The 17,553-nt window shown below is 33.1% G+C and overlaps 1 protein-coding gene across 1 annotated transcript in view; it reads left to right on the top strand.

Annotated features, from left to right (window-relative positions):
- The window catches only part of LOC126889620 (gastric triacylglycerol lipase-like), an 80,523-nt gene extending 63,409 nt beyond the window's left edge, over window positions 1-17,114 (top strand). Inside the window, exons 6-7 of the mRNA XM_050658092.1 lie at window positions 10,207-10,434; window positions 16,896-17,114. Coding sequence (XP_050514049.1) covers window positions 10,207-10,434; window positions 16,896-17,066 — 399 coding nt within the window. The 3' untranslated portion in view covers window positions 17,067-17,114. The remainder of the gene's footprint in view (window positions 1-10,206; window positions 10,435-16,895) is intronic.
- Window positions 17,115-17,553: the final 439 nt, after the last annotated feature.

The following is a 17,553-nucleotide window of genomic DNA, read 5'->3' as shown; positions in this document are numbered from 1 at the left end:
AGATGGCGTGGGCGCAGCAGTTATATCCTCGAATATGTGCCAAAAATATAAGTTGCCAATACACTGCAGTACTTTTAATGCAGAATTATATGCCATATACGGGGCACTGACATATATTATATCCTCACCAAATCAGAAATACATCATTTTGACTGATTCACTAAGCTCACTACAATCCATAGGAAAAATATACCCAGAGAATTACATTCTGGGAAAAATAAAACAAAATCTGATCGAGATACAAAATCGTAATAAGGAGGTAATCTTCATCTGGATCCCGTCACATATTGGTATAAGAGGCAATGAAGAAGCAGATAAGTGTGCGCATGAAGCCGTCAACTCAGCTGACTCTACTATAGTGCAATATGTGACAACTAGTGATGTTTCAAGTGTTATCAAATCGCGTATCCTAAGTGAGTGGCAAAACCGGTGGCAATTTTCAGTGTCCAATCTTTGGAATATTAAACCAAACATTAAACCATGGACATGTTTCCCCACCAAAAGAAGGGATCAAGTGACAATAACCCGCCTTAGGTTAGGTCATACCAGTGCCACACACAAGTTCTTAATAACAAAAGAACCTGAACCGAAATGTGATCAGTGTAACGTTAAACTCTCGGTAAAACATATAATTGTAGACTGTCCAGTTTTCTCCACAGCAAGAAGAATTTACGGTATTCCAACAAACTTAGAGAAAGCACTTGGTGCAAATTGTTCGTTCACAAATATGTTAAACTATTTAAAAGCTATTAATTTTGTAAATATATAATATTTAATATTGTAAATCTGCTCCTCGCTAATAACCTTCGGGTTGATGCGAATTTCTCAATAAAAAAAAAATGTTTATTTTTAAAATAAATATTTTTTCTGTTTTCTGTCAGCGGTAGAATGTATTTTGAGTTAAATAAATTACATACTTTCTTCTTTTTGTGTCAATTAATTTAATTCAAAATAATTTTTCTTGGATGTATAAACTGTTTATGTCAATGTTAATATTACTGAACTGAGAAATACTTAGTCATTTGAGACTCGTTGACTATATTGTTCCTTTTGCTGACAGCATCAATGATGCAGTATCGCAACTGGAGAAACTATACCTAGCCTCCTTACAAGTTGCATTAAAAATCAACCATACAAAAACACATATCATGACAAATCTTGTGTTAAGCGAAAAGATTTCAGTAAATGGCATGCCAGTTGAAGAAACCACCTCTTATAAGTACTTAGGACATGAGATACGCATAAGAAGAGATAATCAAACGTGCGAACTAAGCCGCTGCATAGGACTCAAATGGGTGGCATTTGGCAAGCTGAGCTATGTCCTTAAGTCAGAAGTGAATATGTGTCTCAAAAGAAAAGTCTTTGATCAGCGTGTGTTGCCAGTACTTACCTATGGTGCAGAAGCTTTAACAATAACCAAGAAAGTAAGAAATAAAATTTGTGTTACCCAACGAGCCATGGAACGCTTAATGTAAGGCATTTCTCGTTGGGATCGAATTACGAACATGGAGATAAGACGGAGAACAGGAGTGAAGAATGCCACAGAAAGAATGATGACTCTAAAGTGGAACTGGGCTGGACACATAGCTATAATGTTGGACAGAAGATGGACATAGCGAATAATACACTGGAGACCAAGACAAGAAGCATATCTAAGTAGAGGTCGTCCGCCAACCAGATGGTCTGATGACATAAAACTTATCGACAAAAACTGGATGCAAACAGCACAAAACAGAAATGCATGGAAAAGACTGAGGGAGACCTATATCCAGCAGTGGATAGATCCGGGTTTAATGATGAATATTACTGAATAGAGAATTGAATAACCTTTCAAATGAGCCAGCACACGACCCCTAGTCCCTATTTAAAAATAAGGGGGGTGAAAGGGAGGGGGTTGACAAATGACAGATGTATGTACCTTAAAATTGTGTTCCCCTTATATCAAAAATCGAAGCGTTTCGTCATCTCTTTAAAATCTAATAAATACCTTCAAATAACGAGGTGGACTCTTTCCTTTGGCCCTTCTTCTTCTTCTTAAGGTGCCGAGACCGCTTGTCGATCGTTGGCTCTTATGTTGCGCAGCATATTAACAATCATTGTCTTATTTACAGCCGCACGAAATAGTTCAGCGCTAGTTTTTCGAAACCATTGGCGTAGTTTTTTAGCCAAGGAGTTGTACGGCGGCCCACACTTCTTTTTCCCATTTTTTTCTTTGGACCACACTGTATGTTTAATACCAGACTTCTGCCAGTCTATGGTTTCACTTCAATATCTTCATAGCATATGCTAAAGGTGATTGCCCAGTGTTTTCTTCGGTTTTTCTTCCATCTATCTATTTGTGCTGCAGGTCTTTTACCCTATTCAAATAATGTTGTGTAAAAAGATCATAAATTTTATCAAAGATTTATCGTAATTAATAAGACACAATTCCAGTTGGTTTATTTATATCTAGGCATATCTGGGACATCACTTTAAGTGCAAACAATGTCTCACGAGTACATAGGCCATTTCGAAACCAAAATTTAGGATACTGTATCTTTATCAAGCCTTTTGTATATTCTAGTATGTATTACTTTTAGTAATGTTTGAAGGCGTCTGCGTATTACTTTTTCTTCTTATTTTTAAAAATGTTCTTGTCTTTATGCTTAGTATCTACTGTTCCATAGTAAATGTACGCAATTTATTTCATACATTTACTCATAAATGTCGGGCTTTTATGAAAGGCTCATAAACTCACCACGTACCTACGTTATTTTTAGTTGATAACAACATTTTGATCACAAAAGCAGTTTGGCATTTTAACTAATAAATGTACCACTGACGCCAAATTTTCTATGTTACATGATGTTACCAGGCACTAAACAATAATCTTTACACTGCCACTGTTTTTTGTGACTATGCAATTTCTTTTAATTGTGTAAATCACGACATTATGATAAATTTCTAGGGAATTCGAGGTATTTATTTGAATTGGTTCCAATCTTACTTTTGTGTAATAAAAGGGAACAACTGGTTGGAGCAAATGATACTAACTTTAGTATCAAAAAAGTTCTATGTGTGGTACATATGTGGTATAATATATTTAATATTAGGTTCTTTTATTTTTTCTTATCTTTATAAACGACATCACTAATTTAAAAATCAATCGAATTTTTTTTCTTTTTGCTGATAATACCGGTGTCACTTGGGGTAACTCAAATATTGCAACTTTTCATGCAGCTATAACTTCTGATCTACTTACAATAAAAACCTCCAATTTACTCTCTTTTAACGTCGATAAGGTATTACATATTACTACCCTATAAAGGAACGTTTCAACCATTGCTTCTTAAAAACAGCCAGATCACTATTGTTGATTCTGAAAAATTTCCTTAATAGGCTATTGATTATATTCAAAATAAGATAGCTAAAAGGAACTACAACGTTAACGGGATTTTATTATTTCATATTGTCAATTGACATCTATATATGAAAAAACCGTAGAGTGCTACCATTTAAAGGGGTGCGTTTTTGAGAAATGGGTGAATTAGTCCCTGGGCACAGGTTACATTAGGGTGAGTTCTATGCACTTTTGGTACAAATATACCTACATAAAAATTGTTCCTGGTTAAATTTCCTATCTAAATATCACTTTTTAAAGTCAATTATACTTTTTTTTACAAGAATATATTCAAAAGAAAAAGCACAGAGAAACCCAAAAGAAAGAAATTTTGTTTTTTGTCCCATAACTTTTGTACACGAGGATATAGGTATAGATATTGCTTTACAGTAAAAAACCCTACATATTTCCTCTTTAAAATGTTGTTTAGTAGAGGTACCTAGGATTTATAGTTTTCGAAATATGATTTTTCAAAGTTCGCCACTCACAGCAATTTTGGGCAATTTTCCTTGTTATTTCGCAAATATTGTTCTGTACCTTTTTTCTACGTAACTTTAGGTATATACAATGGCACACGTAATAGAAATAGAAATAAATTACCTTTAAAATGGTCTACTGTATAACGTTATACGACTTTTTTTTAAAGAGATTTTGGTTTTTCAAAGTTTTATACTTTTAGCGATTTTTTATAATATTATATAAAAATAAAATAATATTATTATAATATAATATATTATATATTATATTATATATTATATAATATCTAATATAGAAAAATATTTTTTACATTTTTACGATTATTTTTGAAATTTCTCATTATAACTTTTTTTTTCTTGTACATGAATATACTATATATTGCTCAATAAAGAGGGCTTACTTTCTGTTTTTTAAAATGGTGTATCATCTATATTTAAATAATGGAAACCGAGTGATTCTTTGATATTTTTTTACCTGTATTATTTAAAATTACTTCTTTTACAAAAATTACATAAACATTAGTCTTAGAAAACATAATTTTAGTTTAAATTATTTAAACGTTGACATTTAAAAAATTTTCAAAATCAAAGTCCACCTTTTAGTTAGCATTAGCTTCAATATCTTCCTCTGACACCTCAGTTATCTTAGAGTTCCCACAATTAGTATCCATGCACATACACCCTTTGCAGAATATTGAACAACTAATTCCTATCTTCCTACAACCGCAGTTTTTTGTACATCCTTTGGTACATTTACATGTTATTTTTTCAAGCAACGCTTATGGTGCAGGAGCTTGGACAGTAAATATTGGAATTAATCCATACTTTGAAGTTTGCCCGGCCGAGTTAAGTGGATCCAAAGTATTACCTATAAAAAATAAGATTCAATCATAACACACAATCACATAAAAAAGTTATAATGAGAAATTTAAAAAATAATCCTAAAATCAAAAATCGTTGCAAGTACTTATTACATTTTGAAAAAGCATATCTTATTCAAAAATAATCCTAGAATTTTTTATAATACACCATTTTAAAGTAAATAAAATAAGCTTTCTTTGTTATTATATTATAATATATGCCTAAATGTAGAAAAAAAAGTTATAATGGGAAATTTAAAAAATAATCTTAAAAAATATAAAAACTCGTTAAAAGTATAAAATGTTGAAAAATATAACCTCTTTAAAAAAAGTCGTACAACATTATACAGTAGAACATTTTAAAAGCAATTGATTTCTATTCCTCTTACATGTACCATTGCATATGCCTAAAGTTGCGTAGAAAAAAGTTACAGAACAATATTTGCGAAATAACAAGGAAAATTTCCCAAAATTGCTGTGAGTGACGAATTTTGAAAAATCATATTTCGAAAACTGTAAGTCCTAATGACCTCTGCTAAACACTATTTTAAAGAGAAAATGTGTAAGTTTTTTTTTTCTGTGAAGCAATGTCTATACCTATATCCCCGTGGACAAAAGTTATGGGACAAAAAACAAAATTTTTTTCTTTTGGGTTTCTTTGTGCTTTTTCTTTTGAATATATTTTTGTAAAAAAAGTACTTTTGACTTTAAAAAGTTATATTTAGATAGGAAATTTAATCAGGAACAATTTTTATGTAAATGTGCTTGTACCAAAAGTGCATAGAACTCACCCTAACGTAACCTGTGCCCAGGGACTAATTCACCCATTTCTCAAAAACGCACCCCTTTAAATGGTAGCACTCCGTGGTTTTTTCATATATAGAGATTCATTGACCATATGAAGTAATAAAACACCGTTAACGTTGTAGTTCCTTTCCATAGTACATAATCAATGGCCTATAAATATGGCCCCATTATATCGATTTGTTAAGTAAGAAGTTTTTTTTTCTGTGAAGCAATGTCTATACCTATATCCCCGTGGACAAAAGTTATGGGACAAAAAACAAAATTTTTTTCTTTTGGGTTTCTTTGTGCTTTTTCTTTTTAGCATTAGCTTGCTTTCTTCTTCTTAAGGTGCCTATTTTCTGGAGATGTTGGCGACCACATTGCGACCCATCTTATTCTATTTAAGGCAGCTCGAAATAGATCAGTTGACGTTAGACCAGTCCACTTCCTAAGATTGGTCAGCCAAGATATACGTCTACGACCAGGGCTTCTCTTTCCCCTTAATCTTGCCTTATATAGAATATAGAATCAACTGTAGTGGTAGGTATTTATCATTACGCATAATGTGGCCGAAGTAAGCCAATTTTCTGTTCTTTCCGGTGTTAATTTCTTCTTTGTCTTTTCTTGGCCTGTGGAGAATAGTTATATTAGTTGTGTGGTATATATATAAGACCCTCAACGTACGTCGGTAGCACCACATTTCAAACGCCTCTAACCGTTTTATGTCATCTTTTCTAAGACTCCAGCGTTTAACTCCGTAGACGAGGACACCAAAGACGTAATATTTAAGAATCCTTATGCGTATATTGATACTTAAAGACAAGTTGCAGAGAATATCCCTAAGACTGTTAAAAGACCTTCTGGCTTTTTCAATAAGAGTTTTTATTTCGTAGCTATGATCCCAAGTATCCTTAGTGTTGCAGCCCAGATAGCATATTTTCTGTACTATTTCTAGAGGTGTATTCTTTTCAGTAATTTGGGCGTTTATGTTGGTGTTCTTACTAACTATCATTAATTTTGTCTTCCTAAAATTTAGTTTTAGGTTTATCTTGATTTACAGTAAGATCTGTTTCGAAGGAAATCAATTTAGCATCTTCCAAAATAGCATATTTCTTTGTTCGAGTCTCATCTTTGATATGTTCTTCATTTTTGGGATTCTAGTAGTGGGTTACTAGTTTGGGCTCAATATTATATTTAAGAACAACACATTGTAAATGCTGCTTCAAAGATCAGGGAATTTTGATATTTACATCTTTATAATATATTTTAGAAACAGTTTGCTTAATTCGTAAACACATGCGTGTCTATCCAGCAAATATGCAAGATCTTTCCTAAAGTTCCGAAAATGACAAAAGCCTTTCTATCTGAAATACAATATTATTCAGTAGAAGAGTTTCTTAATTAATAGCTAAGAAATTCCAGTGCCCTTATAATTCTTCAAAGCAAAATTCCGATAAAAAAATAAAGTCGAAAAAGCTTCTTTTCTCGACTCAAGAGGTTTTCTGGCCTCTGGAATGCTACACATCTTTATGAAGGATTTATAATAGAGTGAACTCTCCCTTGAGCGGAGAGTAGTCGTTCCGCATGAAGTGCCGTTGAAGAAAAAAAAAATATGGTAACTTATTATTTTTTTAAATAAGTGCATGTACATAATATGTATGTATTACTTATACATATAAATAGAAATATTAGTTTAACATTACATAGCACACGTTGTGGATGAGATGCAGCATCTCTCTAGGAACAAAAGAACTTTTCGATTCTCTCTCTGCATTTCTCTATCAAATTTATTAAGCCAGCCTGTCATGATTTTCCTTGTCATTTGTTATCCACGTTTTCATATTGCTGTACCATTCGATAGGTAATTGTTTTGCGTGTGAAACTTGAACCCACGTGGACTTTTACTGTTCCCCGTTACCAGTGGCCTTTCTTTGTCCCCCATCATATTGGTGCAAAATATAATTTTGATTCTATCTTTAGAAGCCTTACCTCCAGGGCACCTTTCTCCTTTTAGGGTATAAGTTTTCTTGGGTAATGCTGTAAACTCTAAAAAAAATATCCCCTCTCATCTGCGTTAAAAATGTCTCGCGGAAAGTATACTTTCTCATTAAAGTAAGCAGTTTTTCCTTCCAGTTAGAAACCACTAATAAATCTACAGGAGCTATTTCGTCACACACAGATTTGAAGGAAATATATGGTGTCGCTTACAAAATTTCTCGAGCCATCCACCAGAAGCTTGTACATCAACGCTTAGTTCCCCTTCAACTTCTAATGCATTATCTTGAATAATTTTACTAGAGACAGGAATATTTTAAGACCGCACTTTATAAAATTAATCGAAAACAACTATTTCTAAGCCTACTAATGCAGCACCCTAATCAACTTTTTCTTTCAAACATAAAACTCCCTTTTGGTAGTTTTGGCGTACCCCATATTATTCACGTTGCAAAAACGCTCATAAAAATAATTGAATAATCTTAATCAGATATTTCGGTTAAAATTCTTAAATACTTGTTCCAGTCAAAACAATAATTTAATTAGTTCCTGTTGCATTTCTTTCATCGACGGACACACACATTAAATTCTTATTACGTGAACAGTATCAAATATCACGTTGTAGACATCTGTGTTGAATTTAAAATGTATTATACACATTTATATTGCAAAATATTTGAAAAAAAATGTTAATTTTCTTCATTTACTGTCCGCATTTACCCTCATTTAATGTCCGCGTCCGTTGTTGAGAGTTTCCGTCTAACGGAGTTAAAGGGTAGAGGTTCATATATCGCCGAATAATTTTTGTTTTAAAAAACGTCCGTATAGAGAAGGTGTTTGGCGAAGAGAGGTGTCCGTTAAGAGAGAGTTTACTGTATATGCCAGGGGTGGCCAAGCTCCTTGATAGCCAGAGCCACTTTTCACAAGTTAAAATTTTTCGCGAGCCGCAATTAAAAACGTATTTAAAAAGTATGTAAAGAAGGTATGTAGGTAGAATTGGTACAAAACCGCATGAACCTTGAAAATAAGCATAACCTAAAAAAAATAAATCCTAAAAAATTCGACTATTTTAATTTCATACTGAATTGCGCAACAGGATCCGATCTGCACTCTGATGTCTTCAGTAATGTTCAATTCCAGCATTTTGTTCATAGATTGACATCACCAAATGAGTGAGTCAGGTTCATGAGATTTTGTAAATAGTCTACAATGTTTTTTAACAGAACTTTTATTTATTGAAAACAGAAATAAAATTACGAAATATTAAAACTTAATTACATTTGTTTTCCTTATTCTTCTTCTCGTTGTCCTTATGCCCAATAAGAGAGTCTAACTTTGCTATCACCTATCCATCATTTACTTATTTCTTCCACGCCTTCCGGTCTTTTTCCCATTTCCTTCACCTGTTGCTCTGTTTTCCGTCTTTTGGTTCCGATTTCCTGGATTTGTTCCATCCGTCCCTTTCTAGGTCTGCTCCTTCTTCTATTCCCCTGTCACTTCGCATCTGTCACCTCCTTTACTAGTCTGTTCTCGTTCATTCTAGTTGTATGTCCAAACCAATTCAGGTTTCTTTTTTCAATTTTTTTCTCTCTTGGTCGCTGTCTTAGCATGTTTCTAATGTTTTCGTTCCTTTCCCTGTCCAACATTTGTTTTCCTTCTTTTGGTAATTCTTTAAAATTTTGTGAATAATTTGTGGTAGCACTTCTAAGTAATTCTTTCAGATGCTGGTTAGTTAATACTGATTTGTGTTAGGATTTCACGAATTTTAAAATGGAATTAAATTAAATTGTTTCTAATATGGCAATAATTCGACATCATCCTTTTTTAATTTAGAGTATGTAGGTATATACATCGATTTTGGTACAAATTTACAAAATTCGGTAATCGGTGTCGACTTACAGTTTTATTTTCGAGCTTGATCTTCTTGCGTCTCTGTTAATTTTAATTCTCCAGATGTTGTTTGGGTCATATTATGGTAATAAAAAATTCACCTTATGGACCATGTTTATTTCAATGAGGCGTGGACCATGTTTATTTCATGAATTCAGAAAAAAATGAAGAGACGATTTAAAATATTTTAAGTCTTGAAATAAATTTTGGACTTCTCAATATTCCTTCTGGCTTTTTTATTTACTCGTTAAGTTTTTATAGTTTAATATTGTAACAATTTATTTTAAGTCGAGTAAAATGACTACAAATCGCTCTGGAGTGGGCTGATTACTGACTTTTTTGTCGCGCCACTCTTAATATTCTTTCGCGCAGTTTTCGATTTGTCATATCACTTTTAGCTTGGATGGAAATGGAATTTGTTAGAAAGTTGCATTTGGTCTTTCATATTTGTTGTCAGTAATTTAAAAAACATTCTAAAACACACATGGAACGATAATAAGTTTTTTAAATAATAACACAAAATTGAAAAGGATCTCGGGTACATTTATCGAGAGCCACAAATAATTCTTCAAAGAGCCGCATGTGGCTCTCGAGCCACAGTTTGGCCACCCCTGGTATATGCTTTATCGAAAACGCAAGTCGCGGAGCTAATCGCTGCTGGGAAAATTTATGAGAATCTTATCCCGCTCTAGCCCTTCGTATTTTTGTAATATTGTTACATACTAATAATAATATAATGTTGTTCTGAAGCTATTTATAATAATAATATACAGCTGATGTTATAGGTAATTAGAATTGCATTACTATAAAAAATTTTTAGGAACATTTTCCAATAGTCACTTACTTCTTTCCCGATACAATGGGCGAAACTCTTTTAAAACATTACACACAGATATGGGGTTCTGGAGAATATCGTAGATTTGATCACGGCAGAGAAGGAAATTTAAAAAAGTACGGAACTCCCAAACCCCCTTACTATGATTTATCTAAAATAAATATACCAGTTGCGCAGTTTTTAGGAGAAGGGGATTTTATAACAACAGTAGAAGTAAGTAACAGTTAAATAATTTGTTTTAAGAAAGCTTTTTAAACATTTTATACAGTGTGCGCCAAACCTCTGAATGCATTTTCAATTGTGTCAATGTATATTGACGTTTTGTCTTAACCCTTATCGGGGCAAAACATTTTACTTACGTAACTGGGCAACACGGGTCCGTTGGGCCCACCACTGTTCTTGAATGTATTACTATTCATATTTACCCATATATTTCTAATATTCTTTTTTGATCTTTTATTTAAATTTAAATTGTCTAGATTAAATAAAAGGTGCTACTATAGTATGCGGTCTACCTCGAGGGTGCGATCTATCTGAAGGATTTGCACAAAATAATGAAATGCAAAAAAACTTTTGTATAAAAAATATTTATTCATAAATAATAAACATTTGGAGCCAAATAAAGACTTAATTAATAAATAAATAAAAACTTTTGTAAATCTACCAGGCCATTTTATTTTAAAAGAGGGGTTGATGTTTACGCATACCCTGGAAAAAGATTACGGTGTTGTTGCCTTTCATTATTGTGTGAAAACCCTTCTGAGAAAAGATTATGGTAATTAGCAGCTCATGTATAAAGTACTGACAAAAACAATCTTTACAAAATGAATACAACGCATCATAAGTCAGAAGAATATTATTATTTTACTTTTACAAATTAATACTTTGTCATATCAATTTACTATTTTAATTGGGATTAAGCCACAAGATTAGCTTATTCCCAACTAGCATAGCAAATTGATATGACAAATTAAATTACTATTAAGTAATAGGTTAAAGAAAAAACCATAAAAATAAAAAAACCATAGATTAGTTTTTGGGGACATTTTATTCGCACTATCAACTTTCACTGTAATTCAATATAATTTTAGGACCTTAGTTGTTGACACTAACGTCGACTTCAAAATATGTATAGGTACCTACCTAACAATATTATTGCATTCCAACAATGATTATCCGTTTTTAGAATTCATTTAGAATAGATATAACACCTATTGTAAGAATCTGTTTGACGTTCACCTCAAAGAGATGTTTACATTTTTTGTTACACGTTTGGATTTTATTATTGGATTTCCGGAATCATAAAAGTCGTTTAGATAATCCACAAAAACATTACCTGACTGCCAGATTAACTTCTGTAACAAAGATTTAGACTTTAGGTATAAATACAAATAGGGTCCGACGGGCCCGTGTTGCCCCTTTACGTGACAAAATTCTTTCGACGCAATAATTTCAAAAATGATAATGGATATTTTGAATAGCTCATGACTATGTTGAAGGAAACATACTTCTAAACAAATTCAGTGATGCTTAAAATTCAGTAAATTGCCCGGATAAGGGTTAAGATATTCATTAACCTCTTGAGACATTATGTGAGCGATGAAGTCTCTTTGGAGAGCTGGTACAGGTAGAAAAATTTATCCGAATGGAAAATCTGATACATCTATTCTGTTGCTCATTGGTAACTCGGTGTCTACCAGATAAGGCTCTATTCCATGTCTAATTTGTCTCCAGAAAACCATTTCATATTCGAGAGACATCACTCTAAAAACACCTACTCTTTTCGTCACGAACCACTGTAAAAGGCCTTCTACAACTAAAGCGATAATTCTTTTACGTTTCAACTCAGAAATTAAATAATTGTGATTTATTACATATCACGTTTTCACAAATTTTATCCAGAATAAATTTTTAACAAATGTTTACACCTTGAGAAAACTAGATCAATTAAAGTATCCTTTTACTTCCACTATTTACTTCTACTGATCAATTTTAAAATAGATATTAATATACTAGTGGAGGTAGGAAACATTGTAAGAATAATTAAATCAAAAAATTTGGTGCTAGGTACCTATATTCAGAAAAGCAAAAACGCAGCTCAAAAAATATTAATGGGATGAACACCAGAAAGGAATCCCAATTCTTACTGGCCAATCTTAGAAAGTGGACTCTAAGGGCTTGTTTATATGTGGGTGGTTTGCCAACGTCGACTGCGCGGTTTACCTGTTTTACTTGATCTCACCCTAATGCCGCCTTTGAAGTTTCACCGTAATACCAAGCAAAATAGGGAAAACAGATAAACCGCGCAGTCGACGTTGGCAAACCGCCCTTATGTGGACAAGCCTTTGAAAAGATAGGTGCTTTTAGGAGATGAAGATTGAATTCGAAAGGTCTGGTATGCCTTACGCTGAAACCTATGTGACCATAGTTTATTTCATAAACTGATTTATTTTACTTTTTTCTTCAGCAATAACGTACATTTTTTCCGTACTTTCTTTCACTTCAGTCAAGAATACATCAAGATTCTATAATAACATATGCGTCAGAGATATGACATTAAATGAAAAAGAAAAGGTGCAAATACAGAAACGAAAAATGTTAAGGAATTATTAACCTTCAGTGACTAACATTGAGTCTGTGAGACAGACCACTTAGAGTTTTTACGATTATATTATCCAAATTGTTCCTTATGTCTCTTCGCCGCCATCAGTAGCTGCCTGATTCAGGTGCCTTTGTTTAGTGTTGAAGTTTGAGTCTTTAGTGTCAAGTGATTATGCAAGTATCGGCAATTTTATATAAAAATTTTTCTCAGAGACCGATGTTGGACGTGACATATTCGATGAAAAAAATATTTATATTAACGAAACAGCATGCGAACAAGTGTTGATAATTTAGTAACCCAATTGCTAGAAGTAAAAGGTGAAGCTAGGTACAAAATAACGGCAGTGGAAAAATTGAGCTTGTTTTTCACAAATGAGATGTTGTATAATTGTTTTTATTTTCTTTGGTATTTTACTAATGTATAAGAGGATTAATAAATTAAAAATAGGTATCAATCTTGTTTAATTACACTCCTTCAAGGAGTAAACAAAAACCTACACTTGAAAGTGTGTCAATGGAAACTTTTTTAAGTGAAAACTGCTTTAGGGACGTTGTGCGATTTTTGGATAGGGGAAAAAGCATTGAATTCGCGACCGTCATCGCACCGTCATCGCGACCGTCATCGCGACCGTCATTGCGACCGTCATCGCTTGTGCTATATATTACATATTTGTATGTACATATATTTTATAAATTGCATAGAAGTATTTAAAATTAAAATAAGTGTAAAACCTATTTTAGGATGGGGAAGAAGGATTTATTTCGCGACCGTCATCGCGCCCGTCATCTCTTCGACGAAATAAATTTTGTACGTATCTATATTATGTGTATCTATACATAAATTGTATAGAAGTATTTATATTTAAAATAAATGTAAAACCTATTTTTAGATGGGGAAACAGGATTTATTTCGCGACCGTCATCGCGACCCTCATCTCTTCGGCGAAAGAAATTTTGTACGTACATATATGTATTGAAGTGAAAACTTCTTTAGGAACGTTGTGCACTTTTTGGATGGGAAAAAGTATTAAATTGGCGACCGTCATCGCTTCGACGAAATACATTTTTGAAGTGAAATTTTCTTTAGGGACGTTGTGCACTTTTAATATGGGAAAAAAATATTGAATTAGCGACCGTCATCGGGACCGTCATCGCTTCGGCGAAATAAACTTTTAAAGTGAAAACTTCTTTTGGGGACGTTGTGCACTTTTAGATGGGGAAAAAGTATTGAATTGGCGTCTGTCATCGCGACCGTCATCGCTTCGGCGAAATAAATTTTTGAAGTGAAAACTTCTTTAGGGACGTTGTGCACTTTTTGGATGGGGAAAAATTATTAAATTAGCGACCGTCATCACTTCGACGAAATAAATTTTTGAAGTGAAAACTTCACTAGGGACGTTGTGCATTTTTTGGATGGGAAATAGCAATAAATTAGCGACCATCAACGCTTCGACGAAATAAACATTTGAAGTGAAAATTTCTTTAGGGACGTTGTGCTCTCTTTGGATGGAAAAAAGTATTAAATTAGCGACCGTCATCGCTTCAATGACATAAATTTTTGAAGTAAAAACTTCTTGAGGGACGTTGTGCACTTTTTGGATGGGGAAAAATATTAAATTAGCGACCGTCATCGCTTCGACGAAATAAATTTTTGAAAAGAAAACTTCTTTAGGGACGTTGTGCACTTTTTGGCTGGGAAAAAGTAATAAATTAGCGACCGTCATCGCTTTGACGAAATAATTATTTGAAGTAAAACTTCTTTAGGGACGTTGTGCACTTTTTCGATAGAAAAAAGTATTAAATTAGCGACCGTCATCGCTTCGATGAAATAAATTTTTGAAGTGAAAATTCCTTGAGGGACGTTGTGCACTTTTTGGATGGGAAAAATTATTAAATTAGCGACCGTCATCGCTTCGACGAAATAAATTCTTGAAGTGAAAATTTCTTTAGGGACGTTGTGCTCCCTTTGGATGGAAAAAAGTAATAAATTAGCGACCGTCATCGCTTCAATGACATACATTTTTGAAGTAAAAACTTCTTGAGGGAGGTTGTGCACTTTTTGGATGGGGAAAAAGTATTAAATTAGCGACCGTCATCGCTTCGACGAAATAAATTTTTGAAGAGAAAACTTCTTTAGGGACGTTGTGCACTTTTTGGCTGGGAAAAAGTAATAAATTAGCGACCGTCATTGCTTCGACGAAATAATTATTTGAAGTAAAACTTCTTTAGGGACGTTGTGCACTTTTTCGATAGAAAAAAGTATTAAATTAGCGACCGTCATCGCCTCGATGAAATAAATTTTTGAAGTGAAAATTCCTTAAGAGACGTTGTGCACTTTTTGGATGGGAAATAATTATTAAATTAGCGACCGTCATCGCTTCGACGAAATAAATTCTTGAAGTGGAAATTTCTTTAGGGCCGGTGTGCACTTTTTGGATGGGGGAAAAGTATTGAATTAGGGACCGTCATCGCGACCGTCATCTCTTTGACGAAATAATTTTTTGAAGTGAAAACTTCTTTAGGGACGTTGTGCACTTTTTGGATGGGAAAAAGTATTAAATTAGCAACTGTCATCGCTTCGAAAAAATAAATTTTTGAAGTGAAAATTTCTTGAGGGACGTTGTGCTCTTTTTGGATGGGGGAAAAGTATTGAAATAGGGACCGCCATCGCGACCGTCATCGCTTCGATGAAATAAATGTTTGAAGTGAAAACTTCTTTAGGGACGTTGTGCACTTTTTGGATGGGAGAAACTATTAAATTAGCGACCGTCATCGCGACCATCATCGCTTCGACGAAATAAATATTTGAAGTGAGAACATCTTGAGGGACGTTGTGCACTTTATGGATGGGGAAAAATTATTAAATTAACGACCGTCATCGCTTCGACGAAATAAATTTTTGAATTGAAAATTTCTTTAGGGACGTTGTGCACTTCTTGGTTAAGGAAAAGTATTGAATTTGCGACCGTCATCACTTCGCTGAAATAAATTTTGTACGTATATAAATTATGTGTGTATACATAAATATCATTGGGTATACGCATCGCGTATATGATATAGGTATAGCACTTCTTTTTGGATGGGGAAAAAGCATTGAGCTCGTAATTTATATACTATAAGAAGTTTTCATTTCTGTCGGCACTCCCACGAGTGTCTTAAATTTTTTTCTTATGTCGGTCTCTGAGACGGATGTTAGCTTTAATGTTTAGAACTATGTTAGTTGCGGAAGGTTAAGAACGGTGTGTGGATCAGAAAGGCAAATAAAACCTTAAAGAGTTATATGAGGAGCCCAGCATACTAGCAGTAATAACAACGCATTAACTAAGGCGGTTATGGTACATTCAGCATAAGAACAAGACCTCAGAGAGGAGGTAGATCCAGAATTAGATAGAAATCTGAAGTATAGAGAGACATCGTCAATGCAGGAAAACATCAATGACTAAGAAAAACTGCAGGAGAATCGTCCTTCAAGCCATAGGCCGACTAGGCTCGATTCGTTAATTCTTGTTATTGTAATAATGATATTGATTTAAAATTTTACTGTTTATTATCAAGAGCGTAGGCTCAAAATTTCGGGCCAATGCTTTTTAAATGCATTCATTTTTTTCTACTCCTGCGAAAACTAATAAGTGTTTTTGAAAAATTTAAACGCAGGATGAAATATTACATTATTAGCGAGGACCAAAAGTTCCTGAAAACTTCTATAGGGTTTATGTTAATAAGTTACAGGGTTAAAAAGAAAAGAGAAAATTTAGTGTGATTTTTAATTTTAAATATCTTATTCAAAAGAAACTTTTTATTTATTCTAAGGGACTTTCAGCGATCTCTCATTCTTTCATAATCTTTCATTCTACGTTTAAAATTTTCGAAACTATTTATTAGCTTTCTCGGGGTTCGAAAAAGATGAATGCATTTGAAAATCATTGGTCCGAAATTTTGCGCCTACGCTCTTAATACTGTCAAATAATTTTGACAATTTATTATGTATTTTACAGTCTTCTGTAGGTGGTTTCCTTTTGAAGTAGTTCTTCTTTCACATACTGATGTTCACAATAATTTCTGATTTGTTTTAGAATGGCAAGCTGGTAGATAGTCTTTTAAATCCAAATGTCAGGTGTGGAGTAAAAATATTGAAATACAAGAAGTGGACTCACGATGATTTTATTAATCACCGAGACCAAATGACGTATCTAGTCCCGCCAGTTCTTCAGAAACTTGATAATATGGAAAATTCAAGATGTTAAAATAATTATTTCTTAAAATGTTTATGTAAATAGATATTATTAAAAACGTATTGTTATAAATTATTTCTTATACTTTATCAAAAGATGCTCATCTTGAGTATATATGAAATTTTAAAATAGACGCTAGATACACTAAGCATCAAGATTAACGTACCACCTTAAAAACGGGACATTTATTTCCTAAATGGGACATTAATGTTGTTCTGAAGCTATTTTCTTGTGGCTTTTTTATAATCAAGTATATTCAAATGGGAAATAAGCCACAATTTTACCTAAAAATGATTTTATTAACGTTTCGACGCCCAAGTTGGGTGTCGTTGTCAAAATAAAAAATAATACTAAATAAACAAAAATGTTGTTGCTTAGTAAAAAATTCTTCTAATAATTTATTTAATCTGACTCATTTATATCGGCAATTCAGATACGTATTATACATTTTAAAGTAGACGACTTTAAAATGATATTGCCAATATTGATGGGTTGCGTT

Source organism: Diabrotica virgifera, chromosome 8 (genome assembly GCF_917563875.1).
Source record: "Diabrotica virgifera virgifera chromosome 8, PGI_DIABVI_V3a".
Lineage (NCBI taxonomy): Eukaryota > Metazoa > Arthropoda > Insecta > Coleoptera > Chrysomelidae > Diabrotica > Diabrotica virgifera.
The sequence above is the reverse complement of the archived record's forward strand: the minus strand, read 5'-3'. Positions and strand labels throughout refer to the sequence as shown.